Below are 18,971 nucleotides of genomic sequence, written 5' to 3' on the forward strand. Positions count from 1 at the left end.
AGCTCTCATTAGACTCCTAGCCTGGGAACCACCATATGCCGTGGGTGTGGCCCTAAAAAGACACACACACACACACACACACACCACACAATATTTATGGCTTACAAAAGAGTCTTATCTAAAAATGGCATAATCGGCTCTTTATTCTCTGTTCTCCTACCTCTCTAGCTTTATTGTCCAGCAACATCTCATGTATTCTGCCATCAAGCCACATTTGAACTTGCCCCTCCCTGAACATGCCTTTCACACGGTGGTTCTTCTGCCTATGATGTCACTAGAATATAAGCTCCTTTAAGGCTGGGACTTTGTCTTGTTTGCCACTGCATCCCCACTGCCTGGAACTATACCTGGCACAAAGTTAAGTACTCAATACATATTTATTAAATGAATAAGTGCTCTTCCCCAGTTCTCTGCTATGCAAGAGTCTGTTTATTCTTCAAGGTCAACTAAATGTCACTGCTTCTGGACTTTTCCATGATTTCTTATCCCCCACCCTCCAACTGCCATTGTCAATTTGTTGTTCTCTTTTCTGTCTTCCATAGCACTAGATCTAAACTGGTCTAAGAGCACTCATCATATTGTGCTGTGGCTTTTGTTTGGGGCTCTTGTCTCCATCCACACACTCCTCCAGTGTGAACTCCAGGACAGTGCAGAAACAATGCCTGCTCAGGAAATAACTCTGATAAAAATTACCTCTGCTTCCCCTTCCCAGAACTCTGTTCCAAGTTGGTCCCAATCAGGAGTTAAAGCATCTGGGCAGAAGGTTAAAACCAGCTTAACCATAACAGTTAACTTTGACTCCCAAATCTTTCTTGAGCTTTATACTCTCACTCTCTTGGGTTTATTGACTAGTGACCTTCCACCTGGATTCCTGGATTTTTCTTTGTTTACTCCCTAGCTCAGATCTTATCCTCACCTTGACTCTGATGGGCCAACAAGGTTGATTCACTTAGTACTGACTCCTGATGTTTAACCCTTTATTTATATACTCTTCTAATTCTGGTTAAGACTATGCCGAAACTATATACATAAAGACTATACTGATCCTAACTAGTGATTTAGCCTCTATAAACAAGTTGCTCTGAGTCAGGCATAGACAGCCCCAGGACTAAAGAGCAGGTAAGGGAGAAAGAGAGTTTTGAGGGATCAGGGAAGCAGCATATTTGGGGAGCCCAGAAACCAAGTTTAAAAAAAAGTCGAATGAGCGATGCAGGTTCAGAAGAGGATAGCTCTCGAGCTGGGGTTTCTCCTGCTTTTTGTCATGTTTAAACCTGCTGTTTCTATAACCCAGTCCCCCCACAAGGAACTACCTGGGCCAAGGTGATTATCCATTTGAAGGAATACCTTCTCCATTTCCCTAGGAAAGCATCATTCACATAAATGGATCAGCTGGAGCAAGCTCATTTACCAAAATTCAGTTCACAAGTGACAAATTTATAAAATTATCAGAACTTTTAGAAAACTATTTTTATATGATACAGCTATTTTTATTAGAAGGAATTATATTAACGGCCTTAAAGATATTGAAGTTTAAAATTTTAATTGAAGAAATGAAAGTTAAGGCTGCTAAGTCATTGAGGAACTGGAAAAATGTAAGCATGTGAACAAAATAGAAAATGATGTTCAAAAGTACCTGAAAAAGGAGTTCCCATTGTGGCTCAGAAGGTTAAGAACCCAACTAGTATCCATGAGGATGAGAGTTCAATCCCTGGCCTCTCTCGCTGGGTTAAGGATCCAGCATTGTCTCACAGGTTGCAACTGGGGCTTGGATCTGATCCCTGGCCTGGGAATGCTATATGCCTTGGGGCAGCCAAAAAAGAAAGAAATTAGGAAAAAAGGCTAAGTGGGAAGGACCTCTAATACCATTTCTCAAAAAAGATATTTCTTACACTTCTTAATAAAGTTGCCAGCAATTACTACTGTATGTACTAGTTTTGAATGCTTTTGTAGATTTCTGGGAACTTTTAATTAATGGATTTTTATTTTATGGCAATATTTAAGGAATATTTAATTTGTCTGAAGTCACCTAACAATTTAAAGGCTTTATGAAAATAAAGGGGTCCCGCTGTGGTGCAGCAGGTTAAGGGTCTGCTAAAAGGTGATGGAGAGCACACAAATTTTGGAAAATGGAGTGATGTGATCAGATTTGCCATCTTGGGATAAAATTGGCAGGTAGGATGGGGTAGAATGGCCTATTAGCAGAGAAACCAACTGGATGAGTTATGGAAGAGATTCTGAGGACCTGACTTAAGATGGGTAGGATGGACCCAAGAGAGATTTAGGAGATAAAACCAATAGAACTTGATGACTGAGACTCAGGGAAAGTAAGAGAAGGAAGAGTTTCAAGAATAAGCTTTCTGTAATTTTTTTTTTTTTTTTTGCTTTGGGCTTTTGGCTTTTAGTTGCAGGAACCCTGGGCATCTCTTTGGGTCACTCTGTCTTCTGTGGCTCTCAGTGTTCTACAAGACCAGTTTGAATGTCTCAGCAAGGCAGGGTTGGCTCTTTCTTATGCCTTTAATCAAGATAGACATAGGGGAAGAAACTGGGAGGGAAGACAATGAGATAGTGATTTTGGACAAATGGGTTTAAATGACCTACAGAGGATCTAGCAGGGAGTTGAAATATGGATCTACAGGGAGGATTGTATCACAATGACCTGGGGGATCTTTTTAAAAATAGAATACTGGGAGCCATTGCTGTGTGTGTGTGTGTGTGTGTGTGTGTGTGTGTGTGTGTGTGTGAGTGAGTGAAGGGGTGGTTTGGCAGGGATATTTTGAAATAGCTCCCCAGGGGATTTACCCCTACTTCCTCTGGAATTACTGTTGCTCTAGCAGCTTGAAAGGGTTGAAATGGACATAAACGCTTTGTCATGAATTCTTTACCCACTTTACAAGCCGGAGAGAGGGGCCCTGGTTCAATGACTGGAACAATTCTAGTGGTCTTCTCAGACTGACAGGTAACCCACTTTTAGGGAGAAAGAGGAGAGGGATCCCTGAGAAGACCAAGAGGCAGGAAAGCAGCAGCAAAAGCAGGGTTTATCACTGGAGGAAAGATACCAGGAAGTACAGATGAGCAAAACTGACTAAAAATGGTTGCTCTATAAATGTGGAACGCTGTGGGGCAAGTCTTGGTTGGGGATGAAAACAAAGGAGAGGATTTGTATGGTAAAAAAGTCTATCTTGGATACTTAAAAAGTGTAGTCTGAGTAACAACAGCATTGCTCAGGAGCTTGTTAGGAATGCAGAATCTTGAGCCTACCCTAGAACCCAGGCCTACTGAAACTTAATCTGCATTTTTAACAAAAGCCTCAGATGTTTCTTATGCTCCTTAAAGAAGCACTGGTCTGTATCATGGGGAAAAAAAATCCCAGAATGTCAGAGGGGCTCCCTGGCACAGCTGAAGCAGCTTTATTTTGCATACCTGCTAACACAGATCTGATTTCCGAAAAGGTATTAAGTTTTTGAATAGTGCTTTAAATCCTGGAGAAAGACCTTATTTAACTTAGGGGTTTCTCATAATGCAAACTTCCTTCTCCTAGAAACATTTCCTCTGGAGTAAAGTATTAGAATTCCTTAAAGTGAGGCAGAGGCACGTTCGAAATATGCGATAAAAACTTGGCGCTTGGCCAAGTCCACTCTTCGCACAGCTGCATAGGGTCTGGAGCAGCCAAGTCTCTTGACAGCTCTGAGCCACTAGGATGGGCTTTTAGAGTCACGCTGGCGGCTGTTCTGCCGCAGAAAGCAGCTTTAAGTTGTCTGTAATGTTAAAACGTAGAAAGGAGCTCTGACAACTATTTTCAGGGACCGAGGCTGGGTACCTCGGCGAACCAGCCGCAAGGGGGGAAGAGAGCAGCAACTACCCGTTTACTACAGTAGTGCTAGTGACCTTCGACCTCTGACCTTCTGCATTTCTTGAGTTGCTTCCGCCCCCTCCCCTCCAGTGGAGGGCCGGCCCAAGGGTATGGGCGGGGCTCCGGGGACCGGCGGTTAGAGGCGGTGCCTGTAGGGGGGCGGGTCTCGCGAGGGCGGTATTTGAGGGGGCATCCTCGCATTGGCCAGCTGGGTATAGGCGGGGCCTAGCGCTGGGCTGGGTTAGGCGGGGGAGGGAGTTAACTGCAGCTTCTGGGTAACTGGACGCTGGCGTTGAAACCTCCAGAGACCGGCGAAGGCTAGCGGGCCCGTAGCGGATCCCGGATCCGGAATTTCCCGGGCAGGACCGGAATCAAGACCGGCCCGGCCCCAAACTGGGTTTGTGAGGAACTCGCGAACTTGGATTAGGAAATCCCGGAACCCGGATCAACAAACCCCAGAACCCGGAATTTAGATCGGAAAGTCCCGGACCGCGGAGCGCGGAGCGAACTCAGCGCGGAGCCCGGAGCCCGGATTGAGACACCGCGGGACGGGACGGAGCGATGTCGGGCCGTGGCGCGGGCGGGTTCCCGTTGCCCCCGCTGAGCCCTGGCGGCGGCGCGGTTGCCGCGGCCCTGGGAGCACCGCCTCCGCCAGCGGGACCCGGCATGCTGCCCGGACCGGCGCTAAGGGGGCCGGGGCCGGCTGGAGGCGTGGGGGGCCCGGGGGCCGCCGCCTTCCGCCCCATGGGCCCCGCGGGCCCCGCAGCACAGTACCAGGTGAGGAGGGCTGAGGGGCGGGCGGCGCCGCGAGCACACTCGGGTAGGGGGCGAAAGAGGCCTCGAGTGAGGGTCCTGGAGCAGCCTTCCTGACAGAGGGCACAGGGGCTCTGCATGCGGAGTTCACGGGGCACTGTGCGGGGCAAAGCCAGGGACTCTGGGGCTCGGCTAGGTGGTTGCGGAGGAGTTAGGGGAGAAGGTAAGAGCGACTCTCGGGTGAAGGGTTTGAAGCTGTTGGGAGGGTGTGAGGTCTTGGAACAGGGGTTCTGAGTAACTGAGAGATGGAGGAGTTGTTGGAGCTAGTGAATTGTAGGCGGGTGGCTTGAGAAGTCTAGTGTAGATTCTCCGCAATGGGGTCCTGGGAAGTGATGAGAAAGTTTTGGAAAAGGGCCCTCACTGAGAAACCAGGGTTACCCTACATTGGTCTTGGTCCTACTCCAAGGCTGCTCTTTTTTCTCTAGTTGGGAACTGGCAGAGTTTTAGCGTGTCTGAGATGGCTCCCAGCTGCTGAGGAGGAAGAAGGGCCTGGCTTCCCACCGACAGGAGGTGGAGGATAGGACCAGCGATTCCAGCCTGTGCAGGGGGAGTCTACTCCTGGGTCATGCGCAGGGGCCTTCACACAGGGGTGACTCTGGGTTAGACCAGAGAGGGTGGTGGCTAGGCCTGAGAAAGGAGGGAAACCCAGCCCATTCTGGACAGACTCTCTTTGGCTTTCTGCCTGGTGTCACAGTGTCCAGGAGTTGATTAGTCTGGGGGAGCATAGAGGCTCCAGTGAGCCTTGCTGGTCTGGGGCTGGAGGAGCCTGTGAGAGTTGCTTCAAAGGGTTCTGTCCTTACCTCTTTGGTGCTTGGCTTTGCAGAGGGCTTCTTGGGTTGCAGCTTCAAAGGCCATGGAGATGCAGAGACTCCATTCTTGGGGTCAGTGTGTGAGGAACTCAGCCTGACCCTGGGGTTGGGGCTTACCAGCCCCCAAGTTCATTGTTTCTGGTTGCCCCAGAATGCTTAGGAATTGTGCCCATTCTTTTCCTACCCTCTGTCCACTTTTTTTTTTTTTTGTCTTTTGTCTTTTTAGGCCTGCACCCGCGGCATATGGAGGTTCCCAGGCTAGGGGTCGAAGCAGAGCTGCAGCTGCCAGCCTACATCAGAGCCGCAGCAACGCCAGATCCGAACCATGTCTGCCACCTACACCACAACTCATGGCAATGCCAGATCCTTAACCCACTGAGTGAGGCCAGGGATTGAACCTGCAACCTCATGGTTCCTACTCGGATTCGCTTCCAGTGCACCACAACGGGAACTCCATCCCCACTTTTAATTAGCCTTTTAGGTTCTCACAACGCCATCTGTATCCCAATCCATGTATCCCAGCACTTGACACTGGCTTCTTGCTAATCTCTCAGGGAAGCTAGGAGATTCTCGTGTCTCCAGTAGAGGTCCCCCAAATGGATCCTCATAGAGTAGGGTACACATCCTCCCAGGACCCCTGGGCCTTCACTTTGTAAAGAGATGCTTAACTGGGGACAGTGATTTTTCCCTCTAACTTCTCATTCTCCCTCCACCCTCTAAAGAAAACCTAGGGCCTGGGTATTGATAGAGACAGACCTGGTCCCAGCGGCTCCAGCTGGGATTCATCTTTCCCATCTTGCTCTCCCCCTTGGCCCAAGGTGTCACGGAGGGGTCCCTGCATCTGTCATTCTGGCCCTTGGGCCAGTTAGCTGAGGTGCCTCCCTTTGGGCTGTTGGCCTGGGAGGGATCTAAAGGGCAGATAGGAGCCCCTCCACTTTTCCTCAACCTGCAGCCCATGGGGAATGTGGCCTGGGGAAAACCCCTGAGCAGGTGGCCTCGGGCAAGTGGCAGGGCTGAGCTGGCTGGCTGGGTAGCCCAGGCTACCAGGAGCAAGACCTTGAGGAAGGCACTGAGCCTCTGCTTGTGTGGGCTTCTCCCCATCTCCTGCTTCTCTTCCAGGGACCAGAGGGGCAGTAAAGGTAGATGGGGGGAAGGAGGAGGCAGCTCATCTTGAGTGCAGAGAGGATCCTACTTGGCCTCTTTTCAAGTTCTTTATGTGACTTCCAGGAGAAGAGACTTGAGATCTCAGGAGCAATGGGCACCTCTCTGTTGGGGCTCACGAGGTGAGTCAGGGAGCAAGGCGCTCAAGCTCACGGCGGGCAAATAGGCAATCTTGTTGATAGAAGGGAAATGATGACCCAGCTCCTTGCACGCAGTGTTTCCAGCTGTGGATCACAGTCTACTAAGGAACTTGAAGAAAACAAAAAATGGGAAAAACAAACCCCCCCAAGAACACAGATTGCTGGGTTCACACCAGAGAGTTCAGAGTATTTTCTACGTATGTGGGGGTATGTTCTCTTCTCCTTGGTCCTTAGGCCCAGCCACCAGGAGCACCAGGGCCACAGGCTCTGAGCCCTGGCAGAGCATGCTCTCTGGAGGCAGCAACATCGGGCTGGCCTCTCTCCCCTGCTGTCCCAGATGGTGGAGGTAGAGTCCTGTTGAAGGCATGGACCGCTGCTGGGCCGCTTCTGGGCTGCTTACTTCGGAAGCTCAGGGCGCTGAGCTCAGGGCTGTGTTCTTTTTCTCTTTCTCTCTCTCTCTCTCTTTTTTTTAACTCTTGCGTCGTTTTTTAGAAGAGGAGTTACTGGTGCTTCTGAGCCCAGGTATGGAGCTTGGCAAGGCCGAGCTGGGACTTCGTGAACTGTAAGCAGCTTTTCCCTGGGCCCCTTCCCCCTCGGGAGAAGCCTGGGGCCCGGCGCGAGCTGGGGGCTCTGCACCTGGGATCTGGAGCAGCATCTGGGAGAGGCCTCTTTCAGGCCCTGCCTGTGCCACCCGGTTTGAGGACTTCCTGTTCCAGGAGCACCCGCCTGGGGTGGTTGTCGCTGAGGAGGTTGTGCGGATGCCCTGGCAAGGAGGCCTTAGCCTTCTCCCTGCAGGTCTGCCGCTTTGGTTGTTCTTCCCCTTCAGCTCAGGCGCTGGGGGGAAATTCACGTCTAGGGTGCTTGGGGCTGGGCTTACAGCTGTGGCTCCCTGAGTTTTTTTCTGTCATCTCTAGCTGTGGCTCATTAAGGCAGAGAAACAGGCTGTCTTTTGCCTCTCGTGAGCTCAGGTGAATCTCTTCCTGATGAAGGGAACCTTGTGGCGGGACTCCAGGTCCCAGAGCCCCCCACGTGTAACTCCCTCCTCCTAGCACTCCTTCCCCCTTCCCCGTATCTTTCAATCATGTTTCTCTCAATCTCTGCATCTGCTCAAGAATCTGACCCTCCTTGGTGAGAACATGGGCCGAGTGCTAAATGAAGAGAAGTGGGAATCTCGTCTCCGTGATGTTGGGGTCGGGGTGAGGGTCTTTTGATTTGGTGCGAGTCCCACCCAGCCTGGCTTGGTTGGCTGGTTGTGCTGGTTGCATAATCTGGGCCCTGGGGCCAGCCCTGCGAAGCTGCCAGGGACAGTGTGTGCGCGAGGCAGAGCTGCCAAACAGGCCTTGCAGGAGCAGCCATGACGAAGGGGGCGGGAGTTACTCCCACATGGGCTCCACGGAGGTGTTGGGGAGCTGGCCCTCGGTGGGGAGTCCTTCTGCAGGCCTCTAAAGAAGCCACCTCTCACCCAGTTTCCTCTGGTGACCCTGAGGCTTTGATGCCTGCATCCCGGGATAATCTCATCTCCATTCTCCAGCTTGGGATTGCCAGGGCTACGCTGAGCCCGAGCCAGCCCCAGTTGCCAGGTGGTGCGTGGACCACGGGCAGAGTGCAGGTGCCAGCTGCTCTGTCTCCCACAGGCTGCTCAGGAGCCACAGCGTCCCCTTTGGGATGTTCTGGCGTAGGGGTTGGGGGCCGGGAAGCAGGGAGGTAAGAGAAGGGTCCAGTTTTGAGATGTGAGTAGGGGCCATATGGCGACCAGATGGTCTCCGTACTCTGCCTGAGGCCACTCCCCCACTTGGGACACGTTCCAGGCCATCCTGTTGCAGTTTGCTCACCTGGGGTGCCATGGCCTGGTGGGCCTGCCAGCCAGTTGGACTGCCTTTCTCCCCTCAATCACATGACCAGACTGGGTGCTGGGGCTGCGCCCCATCAGCCTGCTCTTATCACATTACTCCCACCACCTGGCAGGGACACTGCCCCCAGGCTTCTCCCTTATGCTGGGAGAAGGAGAAGGATGGGAGTGTTTGGTGGGACCATCAGAGTTGTAGGAGTGCCTTGAAGCTGGCTGGTTCCAGGGAGCAGGGCAGTGTGTGCCAGGACTGCAAGGTGGTTAGAAGGTGGTGATGGGCCCTGAAAAGGTCCCCAGGCCCTTCTTCTCTCTGCAGGCAGGATTCTCCTCCCACCTGCTGGGCTCTGCAGGCCTCATTCGCTGGCACCGCTGCCAGGGCGGTTGAAAGGGGTGGGGCAGGTGTGGTTTACACTTCTGCTCTCGGGCGTCTGCTCCCCTTTGTTCCTGGCACTCCTGCCCGGGCTCTGCCGTGAGCTGCTCAGGGCTGGGCCTGGCTGGGCAGAGGGATGGAGGGAATGGGTTATGGGCCCCGAAGGGCCCCGCTGCTGACCTATGCACCCCCACTGGCTCACTTCCTCCAGCGGCCTGGCATGTCACCTGGGAGCCGGATGCCCATGGCTGGCTTGCAGGTGGGACCCCCTGCTGGTTCCCCATTTGGTACAGCTGCTCCACTTCGACCTGGCATGCCACCCACCATGATGGATCCATTCCGAAAACGCCTGCTTGTGCCCCAGGCCCAGCCCCCGATGCCTGCCCAGCGCCGGGGGTAAGACCATCCTGTTTCTCCCACCCCACCTAGAATCGGCCTGGTGGTAACAGGGTTTCCTTCAGTCCTAAGAGCTGGGATGACTGAGGAAGACGCCCGGTTCTCTTGGGAGAAGGTCCTGGGGGCTGGAGAGGTAGATGGGGGGGAGGTCCTCTGGACCACTGACCTCTTAAGTGGGTTTCTGTCCTCCAGGTTAAAGAGGAGGAAGATGGCAGATAAAGTTCTACCTCAGCGAGTGAGTTTGTTGGAAGGGGGCCTAGGAGGCCCGTCCAAGGGCTGGTTGGCTGGGGCTGGAGTCAGTCTCCCCCAGCCCTGGGGTGGGGGAGGAAAGGAGGAAGGAGCCGGAGCCGCACCTGAGACAAGCCGATGAATCCCTTCTCCCTCCTTCCTCCAGATTCGGGAGCTTGTCCCAGAGTCTCAGGCGTACATGGATCTCTTGGCTTTTGAGCGGAAGCTGGACCAGACCATTGCTCGAAAGCGGATGGAGATCCAGGAGGCCATCAAAAAGCCTCTGACGGTGTGTGCAGCCCTGGACCACTCCTGGGCCTTGCCCAGCTTCTCTGCCCCTCCTCTCCCGACGTGTTTGCCAGGGGCCAAGTGAGGGTCTGCCGCAGGCTGGTGCAGGGTTTTTCATTCTGCAGGGTCCAGCTCACGGAGCACGAACTCAACATCACGTGGGGGCCAGCATGTTTTTAATGAAAAGCCAAAGAGTAGGAATTACAGTAATTCCTCACAGAGTAGAGGAATTATTTTATGATGTTTTGGTTTCTGACATTTATACACGTGTGTGCATATCCTGGATCAGGCATTAAAACGTACATACTGTAGATGATGGTCAGAAGCTTCAAAGGCAGGACTTCCTGGTGGTGCAGTGGGTTGAGGATCCAGCAGTGTCACTGCTGTGGCTTGGGTCACTCCTGTGGTGAGGGTTTGATCCCAGGCCCAGGAACTTTTGTACACCCCAGGGGCAGCTGGAAAAAAAAAAAAAAGATCTCAAAGGCAGAACTACAGGGTAGATAAAGATGGTTCTTACCTTCTTCCCAGAGCAGCTTTTTTTTCTTTTTTCTTTTTTTTTTTTTTTTTAATAAATAATCTGTAACAGTCCCTTCAATGTAGAAGGCTTTCCAGGAGATGATATTCTGGGGCCGCGAAGGGTGTTTGAGTTTCGTTAAAAATATGAGCCAGAGTGAGTTCCTGGTCTGGTGCCATGGGTTAAGGATCCGATGTTGCCACAGCTGTAGCCTAGGTTGCACCTATGGCTCAGATTCAACCCCTGGCTTGAGAGCTTCCACAGGCAGTGGGTGCAGGCCAAAAAAAAAAAAAAAAAAAGGAGCCAGCCAGAGGCTTCTGATTTGCCTGAACCTCTGTCACTCTACTGAACCACCTGTGTTGGAATTGTTGGCTTTTTGGCAGTGCATCTGTCTATCTTACAAAACTGAGTTCCTTGAAGGCCAGGCCTGGGACTCCCTACTCCCAATTCTCACTGCCTAACAGGGGCCTGGCCCAGCGTCACTGCTCTGCACTGATGTTGAACGAGTCCAGAGGGAAGACTGGGTGGCAGTGTTTTCCCACATGCTGGGCCCCCTCTAGCTAACCGGTTGTCTTTCTCTCTTTAGCAAAAACGAAAGCTGCGGATCTATATTTCCAATACGTTCAGTCCCAGCAAGGCAGAAGGTGACAGTGCAGGAAGCGCAGGGACTCCTGGGGGGACCCCAGCAGGGGACAAGGTGGCTTCCTGGGAACTCCGAGTAGAGGGAAAACTGCTGGATGATGTGAGTTGGGGGGAGAGGTGCTGGAGGGGAGGTGGCCTGTGTGGGTTTCATTCTTGGGCTGACACTTGGGCGCTCCTGGGGATGTCCTGCCTGAGGGAGAGCAGCTTTGCACAGCTCCAAGTCAGTGAGAGGTGGCAGATTTGTATGGTTGTGACAATAGTTTTCCTGCAGATGGCAGTGAAGTGTCCTGCGGAAGGGGTACCCCTTTCTAATTTGTCGTGCTTTATTGGCTGCCAGTGGGGCTGCATAGAGCCCTTTTCCTGTCCCCAGTCTCTCATTTTCTCCTCTTCCCTCAGGGCCCAAGAGCCCTCGGGTCCCCGAGCTTCAGGGCCAAGACAGCATTCCTCTTTGGGGCCTAGTATAGCTTAGGCTCGAGCGCCCAGCAGCACCCCCATCTCACACCCCTTTGCATCCCCAGCCTAGCAAACAGAAGAGGAAGTTTTCTTCATTCTTTAAGAGCCTTGTCATTGAGCTGGACAAGGAACTGTACGGGCCTGACAACCACCTAGTGGAGGTGAGAGTGGGCCTGGGGTGACGTGCCAGGTGGGCAGAGAAATGGTCTTGGTCCCCGTGTAGGGCCAGTTGTGTATAGGGTCATGCCCACCCCCTTGCTGATGAGCTCTGCTCCCCTCCTCATGCCAGTGGCACCGGATGCCCACCACCCAGGAGACAGATGGCTTCCAAGTGAAACGGCCTGGAGACCTCAATGTCAAGTGCACCCTCCTGCTCATGCTGGATCATCAGGTGACAGTGCCCCTCATCTGGGGGGGTGGGGGCATGTTCTTATCATAAACCCTGTCCCTGCCCTGTTCTTCCACTTTGATTTTTCCTAAGAACCCCTCTGTCCATCCCCAGCCTCCCCAGTACAAGTTGGACCCCCGACTGGCGAGGCTGCTGGGGGTGCACACACAGACGAGGGCTGCCATCATGCAGGCCCTGTGGCTCTATATCAAACACAATCAGCTGCAGGACGGCCACGAGCGCGAGTACATCAACTGCAACCGCTACTTCCGCCAGGTTAGCTGGGCCCCTGCCTTGCGTGCTGCTCCAGAGCCTCCCCCCACCACCCCCTGGGCTAGTTCTTGGCCACATTCTTCACACGGATCCTAGGATGGTCCACTTCCCCTGTCCCAACCCTCGGGTGTTCTTTCCAGATCTTCAGTTGTGGCCGACTCCGTTTCTCTGAGATTCCCATGAAGCTGGCTGGGCTGCTGCAGCATCCAGACCCCATTGTCATCAATCATGTCATTAGGTAAACGGGAGACGGGGAGGAAGGCTCCTCTAAGAACAGCTTATGTTTGGCTTGATGTAAAACCAGAGAGAAGCAGCAGGTTTGGTTCCTAGCAGCGTGGCCCAGGTGGGTGGGATGGCGACAGCGGTGTGCTCACCCTGGCTCCTGTGCGCTGTCCTCAGCGTGGACCCGAACGACCAGAAGAAGACCGCCTGTTATGACATTGACGTGGAGGTGGATGACCCGCTCAAGGCCCAGATGAGCAATTTTCTGGCCTCTACCACCAATCAGCAGGAGATTGCCTCTCTTGATGTCAAGGTGGGCCCTCCTACCTCCCCAGCCTGCTCTGGGGCCCAAGATAGAGGTGGGCAGGCTCTATCTAGACATGTAGCACCTTGGGGCAGGATCTGAGTCCTTTGGGGTGAGGCTTGGGACCAGACCCTGTAGGGGTGGGAGCCAGTCTGACCCATGGACTCCTTTTCCCAGATCCACGAGACCATCGAGTCCATCAACCAGCTGAAGACCCAGAGGGATTTCATGCTCAGCTTTAGCACTGACCCCCAGGACTTCATCCAGGAATGGCTCCGTTCCCAGCGCCGGGACCTCAAGGTGTGCTCTTCTCTCCTGAGCTTGAGCCCATGTTAAGCGCTGGGTGGTTTTGCCCCCATCACTCTTCTTTCCGTTCCGGGGGCAGACTGGCTAAGGGGTGGGAATCACATCCGGCTTTCCTCCCGGCTCTTTGCAGATCATCACTGATGTGATTGGGAATCCTGAGGAGGAGAGACGAGCTGCCTTCTACCACCAGCCCTGGGCCCAGGAAGCAGTGGGGAGGCACATCTTTGCCAAGGTGAGGCCGCCTCTGCCCACCTGCCCGCCTGCAGTCTTGAGCTGGCCGCACTCGGGAGGGGAGGGGTGCGGTCACATGCACAGGCGGACAGGTCTGAGCGCAGCTCTCTCCCCCTCCAGGTGCAGCAGCGAAGGCAGGAACTGGAACAGGTGCTGGGAATCCGCCTGACCTAACTGCTCAGGGATCCCTTTCTTCCCAGCCCTGGAGCCACCCCCTCCTCGGCCTGGAAGGGGACCACCCTCTGGAGTGCCGACACTTAGGATAAGGAGGGGGTGAGAGGTGTCTCCTGACACTCTCTGCTCCCAGCTTTCGTTTCAAAATGTAGTGATAGGATTCCTTGTTGCTTGGTCCCCAAAGCCTTATTATTTTACACGTTGGCTTTAATTGGGTTCACAGGAGGCCTTCTCTGCCCCCTGCAGGCAGGCCCGAGTAGGACCTGGAGGCTGTGCTTTGACATTGTAAGGAGACCTTTCAGAACCAAAGGCCACTCTGGCTTTGCTTGTTTACAGACCCCCTGAGGGCGAGTGTCGGAGCTGGCTCTGGGGAGCTGGGCGAGGAAGAGGGGCACAGCTCACACTCTTCCTAGCCTTTCCAAACCAAAGTTCTTTGCCATTCCTACCAGCCCAGCCTTGCTGCTGGCTTTTTCCTTTCCTTTGGGTATTTGCACTATTTGTGGAGCAGGTTTTTCTATGCGGGAGCCACTTTTTATACAGGGGTAAGCTGGGGTTTTTCAGGGAGCCCTACTTGGTGCCTCCTTCCTTCTTTTCTTTCCTTGATCTATGCAAGCGGCTCCAGCCGCCATCATCTCCTGGGATGCCAGAGGGCCGCCGCCCCGGCTCTTGGGCTTGGGGGGAGCACCTCTTAGAGGAAGGGTGCACTCTATTCTCGGGCACGGCCTGAGGTGTGGGTGTGCGGGCTTGCTGGAGGGCAGGGTGAGAAGAGGAGCAGTGGGCAGGACTGCTGTTGCCCTTTGGAGCTCGGTAAGGAGGGTGGGTGGGCCTAGGGCTTGGCAAGTGCCACTTCTGGCAGGTTTGGAAATTTCCAAATAAATCTTTTGTTTATTGGTGGTACCCAGACCCAGTGTTTGAACAGTGTAGCCACTTATTAACAGACTCAAGTCCTCAAAGGCTCGTCCTGCAGAGCTTTATTTGAGGGAATCCACACGAAAGACACCTGCCTCACTTCCATAGCTTCTTGATGGACATGTTTTTCTCGCTGTCCTTCTGCATGACCTGGAGAGAGAGAGAGCATTTACGTTATAAACTGGGTGAATTCGAGCCCTATCCCTGCTGCTCCAGATCCACCATCAGCAGAGGCAGAAGAGGGAGGCCTGTACCTTGGCTACGGCCATCTCAAAGTCCTCCTGGGTGACGTGGACTCGCCGTTCGCGCAGCGCGTACATGCCGGCTTCGGTGCACACGCCCTGAGCAAGGCGAGGAAGACAGGTGCCACCACTGTGCCCCAGGACCCAGAGCCCCCTGCCCTGCCCCCTTTCCCTTGGGCACTCCAGTTACCTTCACTTCAGCGCCTGATGCTCCTGGCATGAGCTCAGCAATTTTTCTCAGGTTGATGCCCCGGGTCAGGTTCATTTTCCGAGAATGGATCTTCAAAATGTCCAGCCGGGCCTAGAGATGGGAGAGGAAAAGCCTGAGCCCACGGCCTAGCCCTGTAGCCAATCACTGCCAGTACTGCCCATCACAAACCTCCTCGTTGGGGGGTGGGAATTCAATTTTTCTGTCGATGCGCCCTGGGCGGAGCAGCGCCGAGTCCAGGATGTCAATCCTATTAGTGGCCATGATAACCTGAGTGGACCAAGAGGGTGGTGTCAGCTAAGCCCTCCTGAGGCTGCTCCTCACCAGGGGCCTTCATCCCTCGCCTGACCCCACCACACCTTGATATTTTTGGTGGCCTCGAAGCCGTCCAGCTGGTTGAGCAGCTCCAGCATCGTGCGCTGGACTTCACTGTCCCCTCCAGAGCCCCCTTCCAGCCGCGAGGAGCCAATGGAGTCGATTTCGTCCATGAAGATGATAGATGGAGCGTGTTCTCGGGCCATGACAAACAGCTCCCTCACCATCCTTGCCCCTGTGCAGAGGCCAAGCTGGCATTGAGCTGATAAGCTCCCTCTCCCTCTCCCCCGACCCCCTTGGGCTTAGTCTTTTCATTTCTGGCCACTTACCTTCCCCAATGAATTTCTGTACCAGCTCAGAGCCAGAGACGCGAATAAAGGTGCAGTCTGTATGATGGGCCACAGCTCGGGCCAGCAGTGTCTTCCCAGTGCCTGGGGGTCCGTATAGCAGCACTCCCTAGAGAGCAATGGCAGGACTCAGGGCAAAAAGCCGTCCCCCATGTCATTCAGTGAATATTTACTGAGTGTCTGTACCGTCCTAGATCCTGTGCTAGACGCCAGACATACAAAAAATGAATGTCAAGGTCCCCTCTGGGCCTTACATCCAAACCAGTCGCTGCCCTGGCAGCATCTCTGCCACAGCCCCTGTGCACAAAGAGGGCCAGCTTCGGCAGGCGCCAGTCTACCCCAACACCTGCTCGGCCCCTGCCTGCAGTTCAGCCTGGGCAGCAGGTGCACAGGAGCAGCGTGGCCCTCCCAGAGACGCCCGGCTCACCTTGGGCTGTGCAATGCCCAGCGCTTCAAACAGCTCAGGATGCTTCACGGGCAGCTCGATCACTTCTTTGATCTCCTTGATCTGCTTGTCCAGTCCACCAATCATCTCGTAAGTTGAATCTGGCACTTTCTCCACCATCATCAGTGACACCAGTGGATCTACCTTGTTGGGCAGGATCTTGTGCAAAGTGTAGCTATCATTTCTGAGAGCCACCCGGCAGTTGGGTGTCACCTGGGCGAGAGAAGAGAGTTTTAGGATGGGGCATGGTGAGAGCTGACCCCCCAACTCCCAACCTCACCTGCTGCACTCACATCATTGATGTCGATGTTCTTGTCCACGTCTACGACAAACTTGCCCTCGGGATGCACCTACAGAAACACAGGCTTGTGTGCTTCCCTGACAGCCATGAGCCTCACCCAGAGAGACCCCCGAGTCTCACAATAGCACGACAGGAGAACCTTCACGACACACGTAGGTATGGGAATGCCACGACCAAAGGGCTGCTCCCGGGGCTCATGCTGCCTTTACCTTAACCAACACTTTTTTCTTGTCCATGGCCCGGACTACTTCCCCCACATAGGAGCCCTGTTCTTGCAGTAGCTGTAGCTCCTCTCGCAACAGGCGAACTAGATGGGAAACAGACATAGTGGTCACCCAGATTCTTTGATGTCTCCCCCCACGACTTGATTCAGGATTCAGCATGCATGAACTAAGTGCCGTTTTGAAGTTTTGAAAGGAAGGTTTCAAAAAGAAAGTCAAAACAGGTCCTACTGCATAGCACAAGGAACTATGTTCAACACCCTGTAATAAACCGTAACAAAAAGAATGTGAAAAAGAACATATATGTGTGTAATTGCAACACTACCGCACAGCAGAAGTAACACTGTGAATCAACTAGAATAAGACTTTTTTTTTACAAGTCGAAATTCATATCTTTAAAGGAGGTTACAAGGGAGCTTGAGAGATGTGCACGTGAACAACTATGAGAAAGCGACAGGCACCCGTGTGAGGACCTCACACTGCCTGCGTGCAGCCTTCCCATCCTTCCCCCTCACCTTTTGCATTAAGCTCATTCCTCTGTGCTTGCAGCCTGCGGAGATTCTGGCTCTTGTCATTCACAATCAGCTGTGGAGGACAAGAGGCAAAGGGCAGACAGTGGTAGGAGGTTATGACCCTCACAGGCTGATGGGAGCAGAGTGAGGAAAGAGCACTGGGCACCCGCATGTTATTTCAGATTCTCTAATGTGATCCAAGAGTTCCTCAGGAGTGTAGGACAACCACAGGGAAAAAGCTTCTTGTCTAACACTGGTCCAGGAATAGCAAACCCTAATGGAGAAGAGGCAACAGCTGGCTTACACTGTGTCTTGCAGGGCAGTAACATGGTAGAGAGAGAAGATAACTTTGAGTCAGAAGCCTAAGTTCTAGCCCCACTGCTGGCTGTTAATAGCTGAGTAAAGCTAATGAAAACCACTTAAAAGGTCTAGATCTCTCACCAAACTGCAAGTGGTGCACCTACTGGCCTCTTTTCGGGGTTAATTTGAGGAACAAATGAAAGCAGCACAGGTAAAGCATTTCAAAAATGACCACCCAAATATGAAACCTGCAAATGTACCTGGAAGTGAGAATTTTTCCTTGTGGCTCTCCATCTAATTTGCAATATTTTCCTCATTTCTATGATTCTGGCTCCCTCTTTAGGCTGTAATACTGGGTTGCTAGTTCCTTTTCATTTGGCCCCCTGGAACCAGCATTGTTCAGACTCCTCAATTTTGTCTTCCCTCACTCTCACTCTGCCCCAACCCCTCTCTAATAAATCCCATCTTCTGAACCTACATCTTCCCTTTTATAAGAAACTACCATTCAGGCTTCCTCTGAAAGGAATGATTTTTGGCCGGGGCTAACTTTTATGTGAAAATTTGACTCCTGAAAATATGTAACAAACTGTGAATATTAATGATCTTCAAAAGGGTGGGACTTGAGGAAGAAACTGTTAACTTGATATAATTCATACCCTTGGCTTCTTGCTTCTTCCACTGCGCCCCAGTGGAATCATACGGCTTTCTAGAAATCGGCTCCATCGATCCTTCACCGAAGCCCTTCCAGCTCCCTCAGGACCTCTTACCTGGAGTTCTTCAATCTTGGACAGATAATACTGGCGGAGTCCACTGCCTGCCTTCCCCTCTTCCAGCTCCATCTGAAGACAGTTTAATTATTAAACAACAGGTTAAACACCCAAGGGATAAAGCTACTTCCAGCTTGGACTTCAGAGACTAAGACTTGGGTTCTAATCCCTCACTCCATCTCTTCAAAACCCTTCGTGTCCCAGTGACAGAAGAGGGGAAACAGAAAGAGGGGAAAAAAAGTCCACCCCTTAAGACTTTCAGGAGGAGCAAGAGAGAACACACAAGGCAACGGCATACAAACCCGAAGGGTCATTACTACAGGAGGAGCCAGCAAGAAGGACGGGTTCCCTGACTCGGGCGACTCGCTCACTCATCCCGCTTCCACCGGGTCTTCCATTCCCGGCCCTGCCCTGACCCGCCGGGGGAGGCGCTGACACAGCAGATCCGTTCCCAGGCAGGGCCCGGTCCGGATTGGTCCATCCACACCTGATTGCCTCAACGCTCTTGCCCCAGACGGCTGCCCACCTCGGATCACACCTGCTCCGCATCCAGCCCTGATCCCCGTCTGGCCGCGGCAGCCGCCGCCATACCTGCTCAGGCCCGTCAAGCGCCATCTTCCCTCTTCCGCGGAGGCCCCCGGCATCAGAGCCGCTTTGGTGCGCAGGCGCGGAAGCGGGGCTTGGGGGACCGAACTCCCGGGCAGAGAACAGTTCCGGGTCAATGGGCGGGGTGTGCGCCCAAACAAAGCAAATAACAGGGGCCCTGAAGCGGCGGGGCCACGCGAGGTCAGGAGCTTTGGAAGGGGATAAAGAGGACGCAGAGCTCCTAAATGTTATTCCGAAGAAACTAGGTTTTGGTTAAAGTAATATTACTTCCGGGTGCAAACATCTAGTTTATAAACCTGGACACAGAGCTTAAAGAAAAATTTGTGGCCACGCTCAAAATGGCGGAAAACTTGGATCCGCGGACGCAGCCGACGCACACGGAAGCGGAAA

General features: G+C 53.1%; 2 protein-coding genes across 6 annotated transcripts; one reads left to right on the forward strand and one right to left on the reverse strand.

Annotated features, from left to right (window-relative positions):
* Window positions 1-4,335: 4,335 nt before the first annotated feature.
* SMARCD2 (SWI/SNF related, matrix associated, actin dependent regulator of chromatin, subfamily d, member 2) lies at window positions 4,336-14,310 on the forward strand. The gene is made up of 13 exons (NM_001244252.1): window positions 4,336-4,627; window positions 9,201-9,385; window positions 9,578-9,620; window positions 9,780-9,902; window positions 11,002-11,157; window positions 11,576-11,671; window positions 11,800-11,901; window positions 12,013-12,174; window positions 12,312-12,409; window positions 12,571-12,706; window positions 12,875-12,997; window positions 13,134-13,235; window positions 13,355-14,310. Exons 1-13 carry the CDS (start codon window positions 4,412-4,414, stop codon window positions 13,406-13,408), a joined length of 1,596 nt encoding a protein of 531 aa, NP_001231181.1. The 5' UTR covers window positions 4,336-4,411; the 3' UTR covers window positions 13,409-14,310.
* Window positions 14,311-14,362: 52 nt separating this feature from the next.
* PSMC5 (proteasome 26S subunit, ATPase 5) lies at window positions 14,363-18,738 on the reverse strand. 5 transcript variants are annotated; one of them, XM_005668681.4, is made up of 12 exons: window positions 18,567-18,626; window positions 17,976-18,047; window positions 16,912-17,182; window positions 16,385-16,482; window positions 16,168-16,224; window positions 15,857-16,087; window positions 15,412-15,538; window positions 15,127-15,317; window positions 14,939-15,037; window positions 14,750-14,860; window positions 14,572-14,658; window positions 14,363-14,467 (listed from the first exon to the last, which is right to left on the reverse strand). In XM_005668681.4, exons 3-12 carry the CDS (start codon window positions 17,078-17,080, stop codon window positions 14,414-14,416), a joined length of 1,224 nt encoding a protein of 407 aa, XP_005668738.1. In that variant the 5' UTR covers window positions 17,081-17,182; window positions 17,976-18,047; window positions 18,567-18,626; the 3' UTR covers window positions 14,363-14,413.
* Between the last annotated feature and the right edge of the window lie 233 nt (window positions 18,739-18,971).

Source organism: Sus scrofa, chromosome 12, assembly GCF_054392235.1.
Source record: "Sus scrofa isolate SSC_HxYL_T2T_F1_AM1 chromosome 12, Sscrofa_HxYL_maternal_Yorkshire_Landrace_v2.0, whole genome shotgun sequence".
Lineage (NCBI taxonomy): Eukaryota > Metazoa > Chordata > Mammalia > Artiodactyla > Suidae > Sus > Sus scrofa.

What these genes read in the sequence shown, in the direction of transcription:
- PSMC5 (XM_005668681.4), bottom strand. Translation starts at nt 17,080, where the DNA reads ATGCGGGTGCCCAGTGCTCTTTCCTCACTCTGCTCCCATCAGCCTGTG. An exon ending in GAATGAGCTTAATGCAAAAG is followed by an intron (nt 16,483 to 16,911) that starts GTGAGGGGGAAG and finishes TTTCCCATCTAG; the next exon opens with TTCGCCTGTTGCGAGAGGAG. An exon ending in CATCAGGCGCTGAAGTGAAG is followed by an intron (nt 14,659 to 14,749) that starts GTAACTGGAGTG and finishes CGCCTTGCTCAG; the next exon opens with GGCGTGTGCACCGAAGCCGG.
- SMARCD2 (NM_001244252.1), top strand. Translation starts at nt 4,412, where the DNA reads ATGTCGGGCCGTGGCGCGGGCGGGTTCCCGTTGCCCCCGCTGAGCCCT. An exon ending in GCCCCGCAGCACAGTACCAG is followed by an intron (nt 4,628 to 9,200) that starts GTGAGGAGGGCT and finishes CACTTCCTCCAG; the next exon opens with CGGCCTGGCATGTCACCTGG. An exon ending in CCATCAAAAAGCCTCTGACG is followed by an intron (nt 9,903 to 11,001) that starts GTGTGTGCAGCC and finishes TTCTCTCTTTAG; the next exon opens with CAAAAACGAAAGCTGCGGAT.